Source organism: Plecotus auritus (assembly GCF_963455305.1).
Source record: "Plecotus auritus genome assembly, chromosome: 5".
Classification (NCBI taxonomy): Eukaryota; Metazoa; Chordata; class Mammalia; order Chiroptera; family Vespertilionidae; genus Plecotus; species Plecotus auritus.
In genome coordinates, this window is record NC_137776.1 from 51,126,587 (window position 1) to 51,152,720 (window position 26,134).

General features: G+C 39.6%; 1 protein-coding gene across 2 annotated transcripts in view; it reads right to left on the reverse strand.

Annotated features, from left to right (window-relative positions):
* The window catches only part of CERS6 (ceramide synthase 6), a 264,685-nt gene that overhangs the window by 42,878 nt on the left and 195,673 nt on the right, over positions 1-26,134 (reverse strand). For both annotated transcript variants that reach the window (XM_080667729.1, XM_080667728.1), the window contains exons 5-7: positions 22,150-22,200; positions 17,486-17,578; positions 2,583-2,711 (exon numbers count right to left, since the gene is read on the reverse strand). In XM_080667729.1, the coding sequence (XP_080523855.1) occupies positions 2,583-2,711; positions 17,486-17,578; positions 22,150-22,200 (273 nt within the window). The remainder of the gene's footprint in view (positions 1-2,582; positions 2,712-17,485; positions 17,579-22,149; positions 22,201-26,134) is intronic.

The following is a 26,134-nucleotide window of genomic DNA, read 5'->3' on the forward strand; positions in this document are numbered from 1 at the left end:
TGATAAAGACCATTGCTTTCACCCACATGGCTGCGATTTGTGGATTATTTTTCTTTTCTGGATTAAAGTGGTACAAGATGACTCAACAAACATTTTCTGAATCGGGGCTATGCCAAGTATCATGCCAGAATTTTCACAGAGATTAAAGTAGGTAGACTGTACAGGATTGATTTCAAAACTGTGCAGTGCTGCATAAATTCCTACTTTCAAGCATACTTAGGATTTAACCAAATGGTAACTGATTTTCTGGGTATTGTCTTTTATACTAAATACTAGAGGCCCGGTACACGAAATTGGTGCACGGAGGGGCGGGGGGGGGGGGGGGCGGCGAAGGGGGTGTCCCTCAGCCCAGCCTGCATGCTCTCCAATATGGGACATCCCTCTCACAATCTAGGACTGCTGGCTCTCAACCGCTCACTGGCCTGCATGCCTGATTGCCCCTATCTGCTTCTGCCTGCCAGCCTGATCACCCCCTAACCACTCCCCTGCCAGCCTGATCAATGCCTAACTGCTCTCCCCTGCCGGCCTGGTCACCCCTAACTGTTCTCCCCTGCTGGCCTGGTTGCCCCCAACTGCCCTCCCCTGCAGGCCTGGTCCCCCCCAACTGCCCTCCCCAATGGGCCTGGTTGCCCCTAACTGTTCTCCCCTGCTGGCCTGGTTGCCCCTAACTGCCCTCCCCTGCTGGCCAGGTCCCCCCCAACTGCCCTCCCCAATGGGCCTGGTTGCCCCTAACTGTCCTCCCCTGCAGGCCTGGTCCCCCGCAACTGCCCTCACCTGCAGGCCTGGATCCCCCCAACTGTCCTCCCCTGCCAGCCTGGTGGCCCCTAACTGTCCTCCCCTGCAGGCCTGGTCGCCCCCAACTGCCCTCCCCTGCAGGCCTGGTTCCCCCCCAACTGCCCTCCCCTGCAGGCCTGGGTCCCCCCAACTGTCCTCCCCTGCAGGCCTAATCGCCCACAACTGCCCTCCCCTGCCGGCCATTTTGTGGTGGCCATCTTGTGTCCATATGGGGGCGGCCTTCTTTGACCACATGGGAGCGGCCATCTTTTGTGTTGGAGTGATGGTCAATTTGCATATTACCTCTTCATTATATAGGATATTTCTCCTTTAAGAAATATGTGGAATAGAGCCCAGCTTGAAGCACTTAAAGATCTTACTGCCAAACTATCCTGTGACATAGCCCATTAGGACTATTTTTCTGTTTCATAAACTTATAGGGACCAAGTTTTTAATAAAATGCTATATATACTTCAAACCTTGATTAACTGCCTTTATAAATTTTATGGTGTGAGAAATTTCAATTTTATGGTGTGAGAAATTTCTGCTTATACTGCAATAACAAATCATTATTTGAGGGCACATTCACAGTGATAGTAAATGCTCTAAAGAAGAACTGTGGGCCAAGAGGAATAAAAAATCAGAATACAGATTCTAAGACCAACTTCTTCATGGAATTTGTACTCTGGTAGGTTTATTTTTGACCAGTTACATAAATTTCTTAGTATAGAAAAAACTTTTATTTAATTATATAACATTACTGAGTGCGTAATTAAGAGTAAATACTACATAAACATTTTGCTGGAAATTTCATATTTTGTCATATGCTAGAAAATTGTTCTTTGCTTTTTTCTTTTTTTGCTACTTTAATAATTCTAAGTGATAATGGTTTAGAAAGTTAACCAAAGTGCAACCAACATATCCTCAGATACTTTTTATACTTATATGCACAGGAAACAATTTTTACATATTCTTTGCAATTTGTACACATGCTTTGCTGTAAAAAAACAACTTCCATTAATAACTAAACTGAATTATATACACTTTCTGGATAAATCAATGTGAAATAAAATCTATTTAAGTAATAATTTTCTTTTAAAAATATATTTTTATTGATTTCAGAGAAGAAGGGAGAGTGAGAGATAGAAACATCAATGTTGAGAGAGAATCATTGATTGGCTGCCTCCTGCACACCCCCTACTGGGGATTGGCCCGCAACCCAGGCATGTGCCCTTAAGCGGAATCGACCCTAGGACCCTTCAGTCCTCAGGCCGACACTCTCCATTAAGTCAAACCAGCTAGGGCAGTGGTCGGCAAACTCAGCCAAATATCAACAGTACCACGATTGAAATTTCCTTTGAGAGCCAAAATTTTTAAACTTAAACTTCTTCTAATACCACTTCTTCAAAACAGACTCACCCAGGCTGTGGTATTTTGTGGAAGAGCCACACTCAAGGGGCCAAAGAGCCGCATGTGGCTCGCGAGCCACGGTTTGCTGACCACTGAGCTAGGGCACAAGAAATAATTTCCTTAATGTAAAACATTCATTTCTTAAGTGTGGAATAGTGAAGGTGTTCATTATTCCATTAATAAAGAATGTCAATATGATAAAGATTTTTAATACAAAAATTTATAAGCTAATTTAAAAGTCTGTTTTTAACAATTTTACCTACAAAGAAATACCCCCACAGTTTCAACGCAGTCATATACTTTTGTCCCCAGCACCATCTAGCACAACATAGAAGTGATAGTCTTTGGACTTCCTGAATTCTAGGTTTTGTAATCTCAAAGATGAAATAAACTTTTACCTCCAGAAGAGCATCTGCTGAATCATGAAGACAGAGAACCAGGGTCCCTATTCGGGCCATGTTGTTGACATATGAAAAGGTAATCAAGAAAATAGATACCAAGTGATGCAGGAACATAATGCCGAAGTCCTTGGGGAAGGAAAAACACAGCCACATTAGGATTTTAGGAAAATCTTTTGGGTAGCAGTGCAGGTCCAAATGGGCCACTTCTCTGACTACTTCTGCATCCTTCTCCTGGGATATGCTCAGTGTGATATTAAAATGAGAATGGTAACATATTGGCTTCTCTGATGGATCCTGCACAAACTCTGAATTTTTACCAGTATCTGTCTATAGTTATTAAAAATTTAAAAAAAATAATGGAATATTGGCTATCCTTATTTTGGTAAACTTCAAGGAAGCTACTTCTTGGCTCATGTGAAAAGATCATCTTTCTCAGATACTGATATATTTCCTGACCATCTGAACATGATTTCTTGTGATAGGAAATTTCTGTTGCTTAGAAATACAGTCTCTCTAAGAAGGTAAAGGTGAAATAAATGGTGATGGAAGACTTAACTTGGGCTGGACACAATACAATATACAGATGATGTATTATATAATTGTACACCTGAAACCTATAAAATTTCATTAACCCAATAAATTCAATAAAAATTAAAAAAATAAAGTCTCCTTTTTATTGGTATTTTTATTCTTATTTAATCTATATTTCTCCCACAGTAAGCTTGAACTTCTCAGGGACTTAAGTGCCAGGATTGGTTCTAATGGTGATCTACTTGAAACCTTGGAGAAAGAGGATTACTCCCCTCTAGACCATTCATGTAGAGACACATAAAAAATTAGCCAAAATGGAAAGCATATTATGAAACATCCTCTATTCAGTAACTGTCGATGTCATACACTTTGGAGTTTCAAAAGGCCCAAATTCTACAATTTTTAAATGGTTTTAAAACATTCAAACAACAGTTTTGTTTAGATCCTGAAAGTAAAATGATAATCCACAAGAAATAAAATACTGCTCCTACTAGGTCCTTCAACCATTTATTTCATTGTATAGTTCCCATATCAAAAACATTTCCAATTATTTGATTTTAATTTAAATACAGTGAATCTACAAAGCTATGGGTATTTTTAATATTTAAATTCCTGTGATACAGAACTCTTAAAATGTCTCTTTATATTTATAATGTCAAACTTTAAGTGAAAATGATAAATAAAATTAGATGTGTATGTTTTAGAAACCCCACAATGTTTAAATGGCTCTGTATATACTTTGGTAAACATGTCCAGAGGTTATTTTTCTGCCAAACATTTATTGATAACCATACACTCTGATTTATTACTGGTAGAGTAAGCCCTCACTTAAGGACATTCATAAGTTCTGTGATTTTAAGTGAAACAACATATAACAAAACCAATTTTACCACAGGCTAATTGATATACCTACAGCATCTTACTGTTATAATGAAATGAATGAACAAAATGGTGTTATTCAAAGACTCTCCTAAATCAGGTCAGATAATTTTTTAAATGAAGCGCAACTATTTTAAATGTTTTCAACTAACATAGCCATGTTGCACTGACGGTGAATACCGCTGTTGGAAGGATCATCTGTCTTGCATCAGTTAATTCTACCTGCCTGCAGTAGAACTGCAGAACTGAGTCTTGCAAACTTCTGCCACCTATTGACCTACCACTATGCTCCTTCCTCCAGAACAACATTCACATGTAGTTCCCAGCTCATTGGCACAGAGAAATGATGACCATGCTCTGAGTTTAATGAGTGATCATGTGTCAACTCAATTTACCAGTCTACCTACTTCTGATTTTCTGTTTTGGTAGTATCTAGGATTTTCCTAAATCATTAAAGTTGGACAATACCCAAATGTCTTAGGCATACAATAAAAATTGCTCTGATAGTGTTTCCCACATGTGTTCTCTCCAGGCAGTTATGCAAAATTTATTAGGTTCCATGACCTACCAGACAATAGCTATTTCAAAACAATGAATCAGTTAAAGTGGAGCTACCCTATGAATGATATTTTAAACTGTTTTCTAAGCATAATTAAATGAAAACATACAGAGCTTAATTCAACAGTCCAGTGAGCTTATATTTGCCCATGCTTATTACACAGATTTTAAGTCTAACCAGCTGGGTACCTAACCGGAATAATACTTTCCACATTTCCCATTGTTCAGCCCTGAATGACTGCTCTTGACTCACTGAAAAACGAATCTTCTCTATTTAATTTTAAAATGAATAAATATAAGTTGATTAAAATTTATATTTTAATCAATCCACTTATGGATGATTAGGATCATTTTATAATTAAGTTTCCTGATTTATATCTCATATAAATGTCAATAAACAACACAAAGCCCTTGGCAATATATCAAGGACCCTCTCAAAAACAAAAGTCTTGCTTTGCAAAGTTTGTTTTGTGAAGATGATTTCTGCATATAATTTCCCTGGTTCCAAAAATCATTTATTACTGAGAGACTCAGAGTTATGCCCATAGCAGAAGACCAATTCTCATTATACAGTCATATCTGTATGAATATGAATAAAGCATGAATAATGAATTTTGTCTTGCATTTCTGTTTCAAAAAAGCATTACACACAATGAAATATCTTTAGTAAAAGCCTTGGAATATGGAATCATTATTTTACGTCTTTCACACATCTCACCCTGACACATTTTTTTACGTAGACATAGTCTGGTCCAAATACCAGTTTTTAAACACAATTTGGACTTTATCAATGCAGGGTGGGCAACTCCCATTCTCATGTCTGTTACTGCTAAAAACGACTGGTGTATATGTAGACACACATATGGCTGCAGGAACCTTAGCATTTTAAGTTGATAATGTTTCACTGCATTTTTAGTAGAGAGATTGTGAATTTTTGTCGGCCTCAGACTGAAGACTGATTCCGAAAGCCTTTATTCAAAACAGACTGGCCTGGCGACCTACTTCTGTGGCTTCCTCAACCTCCTGCCGTTCTGCCATACTGTTTTTGAACTATGCAGAGCAATCATCAAGGGCTCCTTCTTTGTTTCCCGCCTAATATTTACTCCGATCTCAGCCCTCATTCCAGTGTTTTATATGTTAATTACCAGAGACAGATAAAAAAATTAGGTGTGGTCTTGACTCAAACTCCATTAGAATAAATCTGAAATGAAAGAATTCAGGGAAGAGCGATCCATATTAATACCAGAAGTTGGTAAGATAATAATACAGTGTGTGTGTTTTTCCCTTACTACACTTCCTAATGCTATTTAGGAAACCTAGGACAGAGTCTCTCAGCCTGTTCTGTGTAGCTTTCACCTCAGAAACGCCTGGGTGCAGGTGAAATTCCAGCTATTTGGGTTCCATTCTCAACTATCAGAATGAAAGTCAGATTCCTTAACTCAGTTCTCTGGAGGAGGGGGGGGGGGGGCGGTTATGCACAATAAAATATTAGCCAGAGGGATCACCCTCTCATTAAGACATGCTCATCTCAAAGAATGTGTCTACATGATGACGTTCAACATGATGAAGCCCCCTTTGCAATGATCAGGCTGCAGGAGAGTCTTTGAATTAATACTGTGTCTTCAGGAGGCACCAGAAATTCATCTTCATGTACATGTTTTTATAAACACAAATGAACTCATTTCTCAACAAAACAGATAACACCACAAACAAGAAACTTGTTCTTTAAGTTCTCATTTGCTTGATAAAGTACTAATAATTTTATGTAGTTTGTTTTGGGAATAATCTTTGCAACAAAGAAAATCATTGGTGAACCTTCTCAACAAGGGAATAAGAAGATCAAGATTTGAAGTAATGGCTGATTTAGAAAAGATTCTTCCCTTAGCCTTGCAGTTTAGAGGTATTTCATATTCTTTACCATCTAAACTGCAAGGCTAAGGGAAGAATCTTTTCTCTCTGATACAAATGACATGCATTAGCTTTTCTGAATTTAATTTAACAAAATTAATAAATGTAATTAATAAACTTAAACTCTAACATATGAATGGAGATCAGATCATTAGTACCAGGTTATTCATTGAACATATTTTCAAACTCTCTAGGAAGCATAACTTAAAGCTGATTTCATTTTATGAAAACTGCAGCAATAATAGAAATCTCTCATTTCTATTTGTGTTTTTTTTCAAGAATAGTTTTCTTATTTAAGCCTTCAAGGTACATAGAAATGTATATGACTTTCAACAGAGTAACAAATAGTATTCCTATCTCTTCACTTGGGATTGTGCAACTGGGGGTAAAACTCCCAGAACTTCCTGGAGCGGCGTGGCTGTGCAGGAAGTGGACTTCAGAAGGATAACTTGGCACCGTGCGGGGAGAGTGGCTGCTCAGGCTCCGGAACAAATACAGAGATGGAGATGGGAAGGATTTCAGACGAAGCTTACATATGCCAAGAATAATCACAGTTAAATACTTTCCCACTGAAGGAATATGAAAGTACAACAGATTCTTGACTTTGGGCTATGGATAACTAAAGATACATATGTAAATATAACCTCTTAAAAAGAAAAGAAACAAGAGACTAAAAATCTATCTGGTATTGAGACAATGACAGAAATGAAAGTATACTCAGAGTGATTTATAAAAATCAGTTGATTCTGATTTGTCCCATATTAAGCAATTTGAGGAAATTACACCTTTCTCTTACCAATGCCTGAAGTAAAAAGTTCTCATAATGTATATAAAGGTAAACCTTTGGGTATCTGCAATCTCCCACAATTTATTCAGTTATTATATTTTTAAGTGGCCTTGAATTTTGGCTCACTATAAAGAGAATTGGTTAAAGGTGCCATTTAAAGAAAGCTACTTCCAATAACAAGGCTCCTCAAAAACTGTAACTAAAATTCACTTTTATTAGCATGCACAGCCTATGTGTACTAGAGTAAATATTTATGTGGAAATTGGAAAGGAATGAAAAAGTGTGATTTATTTGGGAAACATTTGTACAACTGTAAGGTGGAGAAGCCCTGGCAGATATGATTCAATTAGCCCTTCTCTAAAATTCAGTCCATGATTAGAACTTCATGCACATTAAATCTAGAGTCAAATTTATTTTCACATGTTTTTCCTCTTTTGGACTAAATATAAAGGGACTTAGGTCCTTAAGGGAGATAACTGTCACATACAAACATTCTAAAAGCAGTAAGTGCCAAGAAATTACTTGGTGAAAGACTTTACATTTACTATTGTTGCTATCAAAATGTTTCTAAGAATATGTACTGATATGATGTAAATATCTCCACTAGCCATTCTCAGATCTGACATCCTCACCGTTCAACAAATATGCATGTCCAGGTTACTCTACTTTAGAGCATCAAAAGGCGCACTATGGCCCCGAGGCCAAATCTGGCCCTCCATTTGTTTTTGTCAAGAAAGATTTATTGAAACAGTGCCACATCCATTTGTTTAATTATTGTCTATGGCAGCATTCTTACTACAGTGGCAGAGTTGAGTAGATTCAATAGCAACTATATAGCCCACAAGTTTCAAATAGTTACTATATGGCCCCTTATAGAAAGTTTGGTGACTCTGACCTTACAGCCACATTAAAGGGCACACTGTGGGAAACTCAGTCATGTTATCTGAGATGTGCCAACTGTGTAGTATCATGGCCAGCTTCATCACATTTTCTTCATATAAAGAATATGTAAGAGAGGCCCTGGCCAGTGTGGCTTAGTTAGTTGAACACCATCCCATGCACTAACAAGGTCACCAGTTTGATTCCCACTCAGGGCACATGCTCAGGTTGCAGGCCCAATCCCCAGTAGGGGAAGTGCAGGAGGCAGCCAATCAATGTTTCTCTTTTACATAGGTGTTTCCCTCTCTCCCTTTCCATGCCCCTCTTTAAAATCAATAAAAACATATTTTAAAAAATAATATGTAAGAGATTTAATTTTCACAGCTATTCTAAAGTAACCCATAAAATATGACTCTCAATTTCAGACACACTATTAAAAAAAGAGTTTTGGCAGGTATCTCCATCACACTTCTCATGATAAATTATAACTACAACTTCAAGATAATTTGAAAATCCTGACCAGCTTTTATAACAAGAGCTTTCTGGATGCAACAGCACTTTCTCTGCTGCCAGATGTGCCATTATTTTATAGCTTCTGGGAAGTTAGATAAACGGAGTGAAGAACTGCTGTATAAGCAGTGTTTACCCAATTTTTCTCCTGTGTAACATTTATGGTACCATTTCAAAATCAAGAATTCATAATCGCTTTTCTACTATGAATTATTTAGTTAATATTAATCTTTAATTGATTTTATTACTGTGGCAGGGGATGCAATAAAATTTTATTTGTACAACAAAAAACAGTATGATAGTGCCACCAGTTCTCTTCCAGTGTGCCTGGCCAGAGCACGGAACTTAATTTGTAACTCCCTGGAGTCCTTCTTCCTTCATGCTTTCCTCTCCCTGTCAAAAGCACCCTTTCCAAATGCACTCTGCTTTCAATGATATTTTTCTTAATTATACATGCATGTCTTTGTTCTCATTGATCTTTGGATCTTCATAAGTTCTCCATCACTACAAATCCTGCCCATTATAAGCGCAGAAGATGGAGGTCTTTATAAACACTTTATGGGCTCTGTTTAAATTACTCTTGGCCCAGTCACACTAATTTGTACAGCTTTTAATGCTAAAAGGATCACTTCTGAGACATTTTAAATACACTCAATAAAACAGTCTTCAGTGATGCACAAGTTAAGAAGACTTTATTCCCTTTCTTCTTCCCCCTCTTTTTCCCTACCCTCTCCCTCTTTCCAATATCCCTGAGGACAAAGGCAATTCTTGCTGTCAAGTAAATTCATTCAGGTTGAAAACATCCAGAATGATCAGTAGGGGGCAGAGTGTGCTCAACTAAAATCAGAAATATCCCCAAAACTCAAAAGCCAGAATTCTCATATTTACTTTAAATATGAGGCGCAAAATGACAATGGGCAATCAAGGACTCAGTTTTGTGCTTGAGACTGTAGATGGAAAAATTTTTCTTCTGGTCAACCAGGTTGGGATGATGCTGTAAGTTGTCAGGAGGGGTCCAGAGAAACTCATTATCATCAGCCTTATCTTTTCTCTTCTAACTCCTTTTCCTTCAGCTGTCTGAGCTCTCCACCTACTTTTACAAACATAAACAAACCATACTATAGAATTCACTCCTCAAGTTACTTCTTGTCTCCAAGCAGGCCTCTGGCCATGCAGTTTTCCTGTTGTTTTTTTATTTGTTTGTTTTTGTTTTTTTAAATTTTTGTTTGTCTGTTTTGTTTTTCCTGGCTGGAAGGCTTGTGCTTTCTCTTCTTTTCTCCACTTTGATCACCTGGTAAACTTCTATCTATCCTCCGATTTGCCTGCTAATTCTCAAGCTCCAAAGGTTCTGTCGAACATTGTGATTTATTCTGAACAACAGCCCCATAAAGCAAGTACTACTAGAACTCAATTTTATATAGAAACTGAAGCACAGAGATGCTATGTGATTTTTCCAAAGTCATATAATGTAGTTCTGCGTGATCCCTGAGTGCAGGCTCCTACCCCAGCAGGCTGCTTTTCAGAAGCAAACACAGGAGGGAAGACTGAGGGAGGAGGCCACAGAGAGAGGACACTTCTGAAAACACATGTAAGTGAGAGACTAACAAAGAGAACAAGGTCCACTTCTAGAAGAAAGGAAGAGAAGGGGGTCCAAGGCAAAGGTGCAGGATTAGCCATGAGTATGAAGGGCACTTCTTGTTTGGAAGCCAAAGGGGAGGACATGCAATGGGCCTGTTTATATTTATGGGAATAGAAATGGAGGGAATGCACCGAGTCAGGGAGACAGCACTATAACAAGCCAAAGTGGGTGTTTTCCCAAGACCCCTAGGATGACTTGAGGGAAACTTCCCATAGGAGGCTGAATGACTGAATCTCCCAAATGAACGTGGAACCCACCAGTAGCTCCTGAGAGAAGGTGGGACTCCTGAGGTCTGGACTTGAGGACCCAGAGCCCAGACCAGCAGCACTGTGGAGGTCCTGGGGTCTTTACACCTCATTGGAAGAAGAGGTCCCTGCCTGGCACCCTCCCACACCTTGGACAGCACTATGTAGATTCTCAAGATGCTTACGAGCCTCTCCCCTGGCAAGGAACCTGGGAGTGTGATTGCCAGAGTAAGTTTAGATAGCCTTTGAATAAAATCCCATAAAATTGCCCCACAAAACCTATTTCTTTTCTAGACAATACTGTTCTATTGTCCTACCCACCTGCACACAGCACTGGTTTGAAATGCTTTGATCACAGGTGGTAACTTACTAAAATGAGCTGCCTCCTCTTCCCTTCTGAAGACACTGTAGTATGAAACACACACACACACACACACACACACACACACACACACACACACACACACACACACACACACACACACCCAGGGGCCTAAGTCAGGAATATCTGCCATGGGAGAAAGCTAAGCTTCGCGTGCAGAATATCACCACTCCAATCACAAGTGGACACACAGAGGAGCAGCTCTGCACCTCTGTGAAAGAGAGGTTAAGTGGCCTGCCTGTGTCTGTAAGTAGGAGCACTGAGGTTACACAGAGCGAATTCACATCTTCCTCCCTCCCTCTCAGGATGATCAGGTGTCAGCTGGTGGGATTTCAGCTCTTCAAGGAAAGAAAGGGCTCTGTTTAAATTACTCTTGGCCCAGCCACACTAATTTGTACAGCTTTTAATGCTAAAAGGATCACTTCTGAGACATTTTAAATACACTCAATAAAACAGTCTTCACTGATGAACAAGTTAAGAAGACTTTATTCCCTTCCTTCACTCCCCAGAGTCATATTCTTAGAAAAGATTTAAAAATAAGATAGATGAGCAGTTCTCAAATGTTTTCATCTCAGGACTCTTATACTCTTAAAAATTATTGAGGACACCAAAGAGTTTGTTTATATAGGTGATACCTATCAATATTTAACACATTAGACATTAAAACTGAGAAATTTTAAAAATGTGTCAGAACAGACTTATTTTAAAGTCCAGTATTGGTTAATTAACATAAATATTTTCCCCCAAATAACTACATTTTTCCAAAATTTAAAAATAAATGGTAAGAGTGCACTGTTTACATGATTGCAACTCTCTTTGCTGTCTGGCTTAAGACAAAAGAGTTGGATTCTCATAACTGATGTCACTTTGATTGAAGTATATAAAGAAAATCCAGTACCATATAGTTCGAAAATGAAGTATCTTGCTAGGCTTTTCAGACAGTTATGGATATTCTTCTTTGATTCTGTACCAAAACTTGAGAAGCAGGATATTCTTCAAGGTTAGTTGCAACGTGGAATTTAAAACCAGATCAATAAACTTTTCATATTCTGTTACATAAAATCCTTTGCTCTGTCTTGACCTTTGAATTGATCTTAAACTCATGCATGGTTTTGTAGCATCATGCATTAGTCACTTGGAAAGTATTGGCTCACTGAGCCAATGAAATATTTTGTTATTCAGTATTTTTCAAATCACATGAATTAATGTCCTTACCAATCTCATGAGAAAAGTTTTAAAGCATTGAGATGCTATCAAGTTCTTGCTGGTGAACACAAGTTTTCCGAAAATCAAATTTTGCTTGAAAGCTTGGTTTTATTATTGACAACAAATGATGGTAATTGTTCTTTTGATATAACTTGACAGGCTCATTCTGCATTTTCAAGAAAATATCAACCAAAAACACAAGTGGTCCTAACCATAGTTTGCCAGTCATTTGTTCAAGTAAAAGCAAGATTCCATGAGGAAAAAAGCAGCGAGTTCAGCTCACAATGCAAGGTGCTAACTGTATGTGGTTTTCTTGAGACACTATTGTATGTTGTTACACAGCAGCAGTTCTTTATGCATATTTCCCATTTCATCACACAAAATATCTTTAAATGTATACTCAAGAATGCAGATTTAATAAAATTAACACTTTTTACTGCTTCATCAAGAGCATTCTCCAGTAAAACTGACATTTGTTCTTCCTGCAAGCATGTGGCACTGAAGAATGACTGTTGATACAGGTTGGTGCCATTACCAGCAATTTTGCCCACTGTTACTTTTGCATTATCCGTGCAAATTTCAATGCAGTGAGAAAGGCAAATGACATCTTAGTATTATTCTGAAGACAGTTTTGACCTTGCAGGTCCCCTGAAAAGTCTTAGGGATCTCTAAGTGTCTGCAGACCACACTTTGAGAACTGCTGATTTAGAAAAATTATTTCAAATATTGTTTTAGGAAATGATAACTAGTCACATTATTAATAAAAACTGCACCGGTCAGGACAAGCCAGATGATGTGGTAATCATGAATAAAGCCCTTGAAATCTCAGTGGTTTAAAACAAAGGCTTATTTCTTACCCACTGCAATGTTACCATTAGGCTAAGGGTGGAGGTTCACTCTGTTCACCACAGTCACTCAGGGACCAGCCTGAGGCAGCAGCCTCCATCTCAAATGTTACCAATCACTGTACTACAGGGAAAAGAGAGTTTAGAGGTCTCACACCAGCAATCAAATACTCTGGTACAAAAGTGACTCTAGTCAGTTCTGCTCCCAGCCTACAAGTCACAGCCACAAGAGAGGACATGGCTAAGAAGTACAATCCTACATGTGCCTGAGGGTAGAGATCTGGCACTATCTGATGAACCACATTAAAGACCACAACAATAGCTAACATTTGCTGAGCATTAATTATGTGCCAGGCATTGTTCTAACAGCATGTAATACTTTATGCTGACAACACTCCATTGAGGTAGGTTATATGAACTCCATTCTTTGGATCAGAAAGCCTTTGGATCAGGCACAAAGAGGTAAAGTAACTTGCTCAAGGTCACACCAAGTTAGGAGTGGTGCCGGGCAGGTAGATGAACTCCAGAGCCCATGCCTTTAACCTCAAAGCCATATTGCCCATAATTCCCTCCCTCCAGAAAAAAATGAGAAAAATAAGAACGTTCCATAATGATAAATATAGATGATTGTCCTTTATTACAAGGTGTCCTCTCTCCTTGAAAATGTTCAAACGTCCTTTCCTTTAAGAATTCATGGTTATAAATAGAGGAAATATTAGGAAAAAAGGGTGGCTACCTTAAGTTAGTTCCTCTTCCTACTTAGTTTTGTTAATTTTAATGGACCAAAAGTACAAAAACTTGTGACTGCTATGTTTTGGAGGTGTTTTTGTTTTTGGTTTTAGCACTTTGTTTTGATTCAACCAAATTTTGGTCATTATGTGCCAAACAGAGGTACTATTCTAAGCTCTATTTGTCAAGCATTGTACTAGATGGTTTCATGGACATTATGCCATTTAATTCTATGCTATACAGCTTGCTTTAGAAAAAGATTAAAGCATGCATTGTCTTCTACCCTGAATCCAATTGAATCAGGAAAGATCTGGAGCATGACAGGCCCCCACAGGTGAGTAAAGCACCCACAGGAATGGATGCCAGTTATTCTCTGAAAATATAAGTCTGTCAATGAGCTTCTTGCTAAATTTAATCACCATACATCTCTGTCAGGAATCTTTTACAAAATATAGTTTCTCTCTTAGGTTAAAGACCAGAAGAGCAACAGCTGATTTTACCAGCTGGGCTTTGGAACTTGGCCATGGATGATTTCCTGAGAAGGACTCCGAACATGAGCCCGGCTCATTGGCCCAGGGCCCAGACCTGTGAGTCCAACAGCTACTTAGTTGAAAGGGACATAGGGCTTAGATACAAGCAAGCTGTTCTGAGCTCCAGCACAGTCGTATTTATTAGTGTCCCTTAGAAAATTTAGATGTGAAGGAGAAATAGTCATTGTGGACAGGTGCTAAAAACAGAATCTTAACAAAAATGAAGCCTTGAGAAATAAGAAATATTTCGAACAATGTTAAATACCACGAGTATGCAAGATACTGGAACAATTTCTGTTTACAAAAGAAGAAAGGAAGAAGAGAGAAAGAGGGAAGGAGAAAGGAATGAAGGGAAGCAAGAAGAAAAAGAGAAAGAAAAAATCCTCAAAAAAGGTTTACACATCTTGGTAGCTTATAATACAATATTAGAATTATAAGTCAGTTGAATTATTAGTCCAAATGACTACATCTTGGCTAGTCCCTTCCCTCTGGGAAGATTAATAGTATAACTTATCACTGACCAATTAAGAACCAACCCTAGAAATGATCAAGAGAGAGGCAATGGGCTCTGTCACCAAAGGGATGAAAGGTTTTCCTCTCATTTTTAGATCCAGATTCTACTTTGAAACAGAGCAATTTAAAAATAAAAAAGAGCAATATTAGGACACTTCTAAAAGAGAAGAGTTTGTGAATATAAAAGCCATTTTAGAAACACTCATGAACCCATTAAGTCATAAAAAATGATTTCTAAATCTCATTTAGGGTACTGATTCTAACAGTTTGAGGTATGCATTTGGATCCAGTGTTTATAAACCTTGATCCCTATTTGAGAAATGGCTGTTCAAGCTCATTGTCATTTAATTGGGAAGCTAAGTAAACATGTGCATAACCTTTCTATTAACAACCCTACAAATGGCCTTCAGAAGTTGATTTCTATACTCTGTTGTCAATGGGTGCCTTCAAATATTTCTATTCCCTAATTAGGAAGCAGGCTCTTTTTTAGAGAGTTTGGTAAATAGTTAAAATCTGGAAGATGGGGAGTATATTTCGCAGCCAAAACATTCTATAAAGCCTTGCTGCTGCCTGGAATGGCAGACCCTCCAAGGGATAAGGTAATGAGGAGGGAACCACTAAGAACCTGCAGTGACAGCAAGATGCAAAGGAAAAAAGCAAGGGCTACAACTCACTAATGAGAGATGTCAACAGAGAGAAAAACTTCCTTATTAAAACCTGTGCTGAGTAATAGTGTGGTAGTGGCCATATTCCCATTTTGCACATGAAATAAGAATTATCCAGCTCTTGGCTCACTGAAAAGACATGGTAAATGTGTGATGAGAAAGCTCAAGCAAGTGGAGGGGGCTTGGTGACTTTTGGTGCAGACATATTTCACTAGACTAGGCTACTGGGAGCCAAGGACAGTCAGTCTTGCAATCTCTTTGACTCTAGATGGTACCCCTAATTCTCACTGAGCAAAAGAGGAACCAATACAATGACAAAGAGCTGCAAATTACTACCTTTAATGTCAGGAGCATGGCAAGGCAAGACAATGCAAAAACTGTGTACTCATCTAATCTAAGAGGGAATCACAGTACTTTGCTTGGTCAACTTGGGCTGTAATTCATTCCCAAACTGCACAACCTTGAAAAATGTACATAAACTTACTGTACATAAATTTTCTTAACTACAAAATAGGAAGAATATTTAAACCTCCTTCTTTGTTATACTCATGTTTTGTGTGACTCCCTGGAAAAAATGTTCCTCGAAAGAAAAGAAAATGCATATTATTTGGTCTTGAAAAGGAAGGAAATTGTGATGCATGCTACAACATGGATGAACCTAAGGACATTAGGCTAAGTGAAATAAGCCCACCACAAAAGGACAAATATGGTCTAATTCCACTTTTAGAAGGTATCTAGAGCAGTCAAATTCATAGCAACGGAAAGTAAAATGGTGGTTGCCAAGAGCCTGGGGGGGGGGAGGGGAGAATGAGAAATTGTTGTTTAATGGATATAGAGTTTCGGTTTTGCAAGCTGAAAAGAATGTTGGAAACTGGTTGCACAACAATGTGAATGTGTGTAACAGTACTGAACTGTACACATAAAATGGTTAAGATGATAAATTTTATATTTTGTATTTTTACTAAAGATTTAAAAACTAAATAAGTAAAATATACAATGAGCCTGGCACATAGAAGATAATAAGACTACAAGCTCTGACTACATGAATGAAGAAGCTCCTCACGTAAGACGAGGATATCTAATTGGGATACTGATCTTTAAACATTCCCAGAAACTGGCCCAGCAAGTTTGGTGCAAGGAGTAAGGGAACCACAAGTTATGGTGTCAATGAGTTACCCGCTATACCTAAGCCTTAGCCCTTACAGGGACCACCCACTTCTGAGAATTAGAGGACATACACCACATTAAGGCTGCTCAGCCACACAAAACACAAAGACCACCTTTTGCCAGCTAAGTAAACCACTGATGCGCGTCAGTGAAAGGAGTATACTCTGGAGCAGTGGTTGCCAACCGGTGGTCTGCAGACCATTGGTGGTCCGTGAGGTCCCAAAGGTTGGCTACTGCTGCTCTGGAGCACACAAGTATGTGGAGCACGGGCACTGAGATGCAGGCCAGCAAACACAGCTTCAAAGGAACAATCCAAATATGAAAATCTGGATAACATGGCATCATGAAAAATAAGCAGTGAAAAATCAAAAGTGCCACCTGTGTCCAGAGGCTGGTGTGATGAGAACCAGAATGAGCGGGTTTAACACTCAGGAGGTCAAGAGTGCCCTCCACAGATGCTGGTGGAAGGGAGGGGTGAAACCCAGATCACAGTTCATTTAGGAATGTTGCCTTTTCATGACATCTTTTCATGCCAGTTAGCCCTTAAATTGGAGAAAATTTCATTCTGTAGGGCTGGAACACGGAGATGTTAGTCTCTCCCAGGAGCAACAAATAAAAGTTTTCTTCTTTATTTAATCTGGAGAACAGAGGGACTTGTAAATCAGACTGAGAGAAATTACTGCTATCGGGACTCATTGCTATATATTTTCATAGAGAAAAGAACACTAGGGAAGAGCTAAGAGACAAGGGGAACAAAATACAAAACAGCACAGACAAATATAGAGAACTTTATGTATCCAAGCAGAAAACAGGACTAACCTAGCACTGCTGAGAAAACAGCAGGGAGTGCCTGTGGCTCTACACCCACCTGCCATGGCCCATTAAAGACACCTGTCTGCAGGCACTTTACAACAGAACCCCACTTACCTTTCTTTTGATATCAGTGAACTGGGAAAACATTAAAGACCAATAAAACGACAGCTCCAGGATATAATAGTAGTGAAGGTCAGTTGTGAGTGGCTGAGGATCAAAGAAAAAAAAAGGAAGATTAATAGTTAATAGGAAACCCCATTTGTGTCCCAAACATCCTCAAGCTCAGTGCTGAAAAGTGACATGGTCTTATACCCCCACAAATTCTAGCCCCCTTCTCTTTGTGGATAAAGGGGGCTTTGAAGGATGCCTCTAATTCCTCTACTCTGCAGCCTGATTGCATTAGTTTTATCTCCAACCAAAAAAAGGGTCCATCAGAAGGAATGTGTGGTACCCGATTCACTATTTACTTTAACAATAGCATGTATGGTTCTTTGACATGAATGAGTATCTGCAAGATTCCTCAGGCGACCTAAAATATATATTCCAATGCACACAACAAAAGAATACCCCTGGCTAACTGCTGTGAGATTCCATGGCACAGGCACAGGGGAGGGAGGTGACAGAAACTGGAGGACAATGTATGTCACTGAGGCCTGGTTCCCAGTTCTGCATTAATCAGATCTTTCTTTCAGTACCCTGCAAATGTCAACAAAAGACAATTCAAAAACGTTTCTTAAAAGATCAGAGGGACAAGGAAGCTGCCAAGAGATACTGGGCTAGGCACCCAGCCAGGAAATCTGAGGTCACGTCCCACCTCCGCAGCTTCGCAGGTATAAAACTTGGGCCTTCCTTAATTTACTGTAAAAGGAGGTGGCACCTGTTCTATCTCCCCCAGGAAGGGGGAGAAGATCAGAGGCAGCAGAATGCAAGAATATTTATTCTGCACATAAATCCATAACAACAAAACAAAAGTGTTTTTTTGTTTTGTTTTGTTTTTTAAAAGAAACACAACATTTTCAACAAGTTGTTTTTGTTTATTGAACTGTAATGAAATGTCTTACTTTACCGGAATGAATCAAAGACTTTTGAAACTCATCGCACAAACATATCTACACACACAGTAATAGCATAGATGGTAAATACAATGGAAACTTAAATGCTCTGTAAACCGACAGCAGCAAAACAAATGACTTTTACGAGAAGCTGGTACTCACTCAACCACCAACTCTACTGACTTTACGCATAGGCATCAAGGAAAACAGTTGTCCCACTCACTGGCCTTTGGCAACAGAGCACCAGAGAGGACAGGATACTCTCCCCACCAGCAATCCTAAGCGCTGAGCATCAGTGTGTTTATCAAGCTCAGCACCACCCTGGAAGTGGCCTTTTAAAATTGAAGGTATTTATGCCCGGCCGGTGTGGCTCAGTGGTTGAGCATCGACCCATGAATCAGGAGGTCATGGTTCGATTACTGGTCAGGCCACATGCCTGGGTTGCAGACTTGATTCCCAGTGTGGGTTGTGCAGGAGGCAGCCAATCAATGACTCTTCTCATCATTGATGTTTCTCTCACCCTCTCCCTTCCTCTTGGAAATTATATATATATATATATACACACACACACACACACACACACACACACACACATATATATACATATATATATGTACATATATATATGTATATATATATATATATATAAAAAACTGAAGTTATTCGCAATGAGAGATGGGTACTCAGGTCAGACATATGGCAATAAAGTCTAAAAAATGGAGTGCTGGCTTTAGGAGCCTTGGAGCCAAGATTAAATGTCAATTTTAATGAGAGTCACTTTCTTATTGCATCTCCACCTGGGAAAATGCCCCAGTGGGCTATAAGGACAAGTGAGAGCACCCTAGAAATTGCAGAGTTCATAAGAGAGCATCATATTAGAATAACTAGTATAGTTGTGGAGTCCTTTGCAGTTGACAGAGCTTATCCATGCGATAATATCCCTGACGCTCTTAAAAGCCATATGAAATTAATACTATCATTTTCTAAATTGTATAGTTACAGGAAATTGCTGCCAGTTAATTCAGGTAGGGAGGCTGACCCCAGGTCTCACAGTGAGGCAGGGCTTGTGATCATCACTAGGGCTTTCATTCCCCACTTGTGCTCTTTATGACAAGCTATACAAGGGCCAACGGAGGGCAACTTTGCATTATTTTAAACTTAAAATACACACATGTATGTAAAAACCATTATGTATGTACTAAATAATATACAGACTCATACATAAGGAGCAGGGTATCCTTAATAAAATTGAAATAGACCATTCCTCACCTAAAAATCTGTTCAATTATTTATTTAATATATGTGCTAAAGACACAATAAATCTGTTTCATGAGTATGGCTCATTTTTAAAAGTACTCATAAGCGGGACCAGCATGGCCCAGGGGTTGAGCGTTGACCTATGAACCAGAAGGTCAAGGTTCGATTCCTGGTCAGAGCACGTGCCCAGGTTTCGGGTTCAATTCCCAGTGTGGGGTGTGCAGGAGGCACCTGATCAATGATTCTTCTCATCGTTGATGTTTCTATCTCTCTCTCCCTCTTCCTTCCTTTCTGAAATCAATAAAAATATATACATTTAAAAAAAGTGCTCTTAAGGCATGAGACTGCCTCTGAACTATAACCTATATATTTATGTAAATATATTTATCCACAAAGCACTATAATTACATGTGTAATAATTATATGCTGTTTAATGTTTTTTCCCACAAACATAAAAAGAAAGCTGTTCATTTTTTTTGTTAGTATAAGGAAAGTATCAAGAATGAACACTGGCCCTAGCTGGTTTGGCTCAGTGGATAGAGTGTTGGACTGTGGACTAAAGGTTCGATTCCAGGCAAGGGCACATGCCGGGGTTGCAGACTCGATCCCCAGTGGGGGGTGTGCAGGAGGCAGCCAATCAATGATTCTCTCTCATCATTGATGTTTCTATCTTTCTCTCCCTCTCCCTTCCTCTGTGAAATGAATAGAAATATATATATTTAAAAAGAATGACCACTCTTTCCATGAGAGATCATGAACTGGTCCTAGATTTTGAGAGTTAATTGCCGAATTATTAATTGATAAGCAATGATGTCTTATCAGTAGAAGACAATCTTAATCTGAATCCCCACATATGGTATCTTTCCTTCTATACTAAAGAAGCTTTTCATTTTATATAAACATAACTGTATATACCAGACAGACCCTCCCATTATCAGGTGGAATCTATAGTTCTATCTGTGAAACAGTCTGCAGCTACATTTTGAGCCACTGCTCTAGCAAGTCATTTTCTCAGAAATAAGCAATTGCTCAGCTCCCGCCATTAATGTGAAAGTTATTTCGGATCACATTACAGTTATGAAGAAGAGTGGGTATTACATTTCATCTGGCATTTGTCTCAGTGCCGTTCACGGGACAGGATTTACCTCATAAATGCAGTGCATTAGAGCAGCTGCCACGCCAGCAGTCGAGTTAAGGTTCCTGGAAGGCTTTGATGTGTTTTTATAAATAGAATTCTAGACATATAGGGGTTTTTCCACTCAGTGTACCATTACAGGACACAGGGAGAGCTGTAAATGACAATATTCCAAGTATTTAAGATAGTAAAACAGCAGTTGGGCCTGGGAATTACAATTGTGTTCAACAGCGACTGGGTTTCAATGTTGCTTTAGTCTCTATGAAATGGCCCTGAAATACTCAGCCCTCTCGAACCATGTTATGCTTATTTACATTATTTTCTAATCTGAATAAACTACATGAAAGAGATAGAAATGCATTTCAACATGTCCCTAACCTTGAATTTGCCCAAGGAGTATCCAACACCAGTTCCCACCCCGTTTAGACACTGTGGGTGATAGAGATGACACAGGGCACACCTGTTCCCCATTAACCTTATGTGCACCAGAAAGACAGCCCTAACAAGTCCCAAACTCAAATATCCAAGTTGCTTCTCATAATGTATGTCTTCTTATTACATCACCAAAATACCTGGTTGCATTTGTTTCATATCCCAATCGATCTAGAAACTTTTCAGCAAGAAATTTCTAGAAAAGTCCCAACTTTGATATTCAAATAGTAACTGATCTAGGGACTAGCAGACACGCTAATATTTCTGAATTCATGGACAGAGGCAAAGGTACATCAGTGGGCAGGAATCTGAAATACTCCCTTTCTGGAATACGATTCTAATCTCATCTCATTTTCAATTATCTTTTTTTCTTTCGTGTGTGTGTGTGTGTGTGTGTGTGTGTGTGTGTGTCTATGTGTAATGGTACACGCCCATTTTTCTGTGCTCAAGGAAATGGTGTTTGATTCACATACTTAGAGGCTATGCCTAAGCCACACCGTGAACTGGAGTCAGCAGGCCTGCTACAGCTCAACACAAGCTTTTCCCACTCGGTACTGAGACAGGCCTGGGCTGTTGTCAGCTTTTCCTCAGTAATTTAAAGCAGATCAACTGTTAGAAACAGAAACCATCCACCTGCTGAACTGATTGTATCTTGCTCTCCAGCAAATGCACCTTTCCACACTTACTCCATCTGCTAAAGCAATTAAGCTCTGATTCTGAGCTTCACCCAGAACACAACTACTTCCCTCACTAGGCTACATGTAGCATCAAGCCACAGGTGTGGGGGCAGGGGACCAAAACGCCAGGCGGCTGCCCCACCTAATGGACCTGCCTAAATCAGAACACTCACTGAAGGAAGATACTGTATGTATATAAAAACCCAGACAGCAATGGTTCCTTACCTGATAGGGGTAGTTGTACCAGCAGTGCCTTGTATTCCACAACCAGGGTGTCTAAAAAATGACAAAGAAACGTATTTTTACATATTTTGGAAAAGAAGCAGGATGAGATATTTATGACAGGTTCTTCTACCAACCTGCAATATTTGGGTGTTTCAATAATCTACCTCGGTGAGAACTGAAGGATTTAAGAATAAGATATTAAAGCAATTAGTATCCCATCACATATTCTCTCTGGATAGTCTATACTCAACTGGTAGTATTTCAGGCTACTTCTGGGATAGAGTCATAGCTGGTGTCTTAATATTCTGCTGGTCACAGAGAGACATTCCTGCTATGTAATGAGTCTCAGCAGCAGGGCCCTTCGGAGGTCTCACCTAAACCAGATGCAAATCATCAACCTCATTGTTATCAATGAACAATGTACCCTAAAACTCCTCCAATCCAATGTTTACAAAACAACATCATTAACCCATTGTTCCAAGCCTTAAACAAGGTTCAGTAACAGGCAGGCGAACTTCTTTGTTTCAGTAGGACACCTCAGATTAATTCCAGGCCTAAGGGAATTAGTCTTCAGGGCACACTCCACCCCCTGACTCATGTTCAAAGTCATAAAGACAAAACAATCGTTCTTGACTTCACAGCAATTACTTTGTTTACAACAAGCATGTCAAACTCCCAGCCACATGAAGCCCACAACGAATATTTTTGTGGCCTACCCAATATAACGGTATGTAAGAAACGTTTTAATAAAAATTTCGTAACTTAATTTTTACAATATCCTGTTATACATAATTATGAATAACCAACTACAATGTTCGCTAATGACTGACTACTATAATCGTGTTACATTCATTTCCCTTACGCGCCTTATGCACAGGTGCACCATTTCTCTCCACTAATACTAGCAGCGAAATTTTAGCAGCCAATTGCCACGTCATTAATCTTGGACTGACTTGTTTGATGTGCAAACAGGAAATACTTCACTTTCAGAGAACAAGAAAAATAGGTTTATTTGCATTAGGCTTATTAATTTGTGCAGTTATTCAGTGTCTGGTAAGTTAATGTTCAAAAAATATTTTTATTAAAATGTTCTATTATTTTATGTTAATGACTAGAGGCCCAGTGCATGAAATTCGTGCATGGGGTCGGGGGGGGGGGGGGGAGGTGTCCCTCAGCCCAGCCTGCACCCTCTCCAATCTGGGACATCCCTCTCACAATCCAGGACTGCTGGCTCCCAACCACTCACCTGCCTCTGCCTGATTGCCCCTAACTGCTTCTGCCTGCCATCCTGATCACCCCCTAACCACTCCCCTGCCAGCCTGATCGACGCCTAACTGCTCCCTGGCCAGCCCGATTGCCCCTAACTGCCCTCCCTTGCCAGCCTGGTCCCCCCCAACTGCCCTCCCCTGCAGGCCTGGTCTCCCCCAACTGCCCTCCTCTGCCGGCCCGGTCACCCCTAACTGACCTCCCTGCTGGCCTGATCACCCACAACTGCACTCCTTTGCAGTCCTGGTCCCCCCCAACTGCCCTCCCCTGCATGCCTGGTCCCCCCCAACTGCCCTCTCCTGCACGCCTGGGTCCCCCGCAACTGCCCTCATCTGCCAGCCTGGTCACCCCAACTGCCCTCCTCTGCTAGCCTGGTCACCCCTAACTGCCCACAACTGCCCACCCCTGCAGGCCATCTTGTGGTGGCCATCTTATGTCCACATGGGGGCACTATCTTTGATTACATGGGGGTGGCCATCTTGTGTCTTGGGGTGACAGTCCATTTGCATATTACTCTTTTATTAGATAGGATTACTAATTTATTTCAGCCCTTTGTATTCAGCATGTCTCTATCAAAATAAACCTACATTTCTATAAAAATTGAAGCTTTTGCTTTTTTGCGGCCCACATGTACTTAAACCTTGTTTATTAGACACCTGTTAGCCTTTGAGTTTTACATGCTTGGTTTACAACATTGTATAATCAGATAGGACATCTAATTGTGCACACAGATTCAACACATTTGTAATGAACAGGGAGGAGTTAGTGAAGATTTAAACAGACTGCTGAGTAATCCAATGATACCAACACAAACTTTCTCATATTTTTGTAGTAAGTTTGTAATTCTTTTGCATCTCTGATCATAGCTATAGCACTTTGTGGTACACATCCATATACATTTTGATATACATCTATACACATTTGTCCATTATTAAGGAACATAGTCACTAATCCAATCCATATGTCTTTATGTCACTGAAAGCTTAGTGTCAGATGTATTTGTACTGACCTAACCTCCTTATTTCATCCCAGATCCTATAAGATCAGGGTTGCTGCCCTCTGTAGTGTGATAATGTACCTGCCTCCCTGAAAGCAACACATATCCTTTCACCCAGTACCAGTGAGGATGAGGATGGGAATGAAAAAGGGGCTAATAAATCTGACAATTTCAGTGACTGAAATTAACCTCACAAGGTGATCTAATCCTAAATCCCCAACTGGGGAGGTCCAGATAGGTAGTCACACCCTAGGCCTATAAAAGGTTTACCTTTGCCTTAAGCAGCCCTGCCTATTGTTCTTGGGCATCTAGGTTAACACTCCTTTGAAATGCCAGAGTAATCCTCTTTCCCAGACCCTTCAGAGGTGTAACCACCCTCAAGAGAGCACATAATCTTGTTAACTCTCCTGTAATCCAATCATGCAGATTTCCTCTCCTCACATGCTCAGAGGAAAGGCCATGTGAGGGCTGCAGTGAGAAGGTGGCATGTCAGGAGGAGAGCTCCCCAGAAACTAAACTCTGTAGGACCTCCATCTGGAATTTCTAACTTCCAGAACCATGAGAAGTAAATTTCTGTTCTTTCAGCCACCCAGTCCTGGTATTTTGTTATGGCATTCTGAGCTGACTCACACAGCATCATGAGACAAGGCTTAATAAATGGTGCTTAATAGCTATTAAACTACACATCAACTAATTTCAATCTAAGAAGACTTATAAAGCATCTGAGCAAGACTAGGACCATAACACAGTAGATTCGAAATGACTTCCAACATTCTCCACCGAAACCACGATGTATAATGGGATTTTTCATTATCTCATGTACATCTGCTCCCAGATACGTCACTGGAGACACAACTTGGCAACAAGCATATCGATCAATAATGGTGTCCCATGGAAGGCTTCTGGGGATCTTCTTACCCTGAGCAAAGCCAACCCCAGCACCAGGATGGAGGTCAGACATGCTGCTGGTGGTCACCCTGCCACCTTCCTTTGCATTTTGACCATATGCATAAGAGTTGAGTGCTATTTACTCCATGATTTTTTAAAGAAGAAAACTAAAGAAGCTTTTTAAAGTGTCAGTAAATCTGCTCTTTTATCTAGTTTCTTCTTTTAATCAGCAGTTCTGTAGAGGTTTCATAGCGAACAAAAAATAGGTCAGATCTGAACATTTCACTTTACCATCTAGCGTTAGATAGGTTTGGGCTCGCTTTTTTAAAATTTCATTTGACATACTTCTGAAAAGTAACAGTTTTAAAAATCTACCTTTCAGTTTCCATACCACCTATCATGATGATGGATTGTCACCAAATTCAAGGCAGTGTTGTCCAAGCATAGAATGTGAGACACTAAGAGTGAACCCTAATATAAACTATGAACTTTGGGTGATAATGATGTATCAATGCAGGTAAATCAACTTTTTCCTTCGGATTGATTATATCTAGGGTTTATTGTAAGAAATAAACACGAGAAAAAATGCTTCCATGTCTGCAATGGGTTTAATTAGAAAGGTTAGCACTAAATTACCTTAAGTCAAATGGGTAAGTTCCATATGATATTTTTCCTTTTAAATGTAGTCCAAGGGGAAAAAAGTACTTCCCTTCTGTGAATACTTAGTATGCTTCCTCTTACCAAGTGAGAATTATGTTACCCCACTATCTTTCTACCTTGATTTTGGAAGCTGAAATCTAATTCTATAGCTCAGTCATAGCAACTGGGATTGTC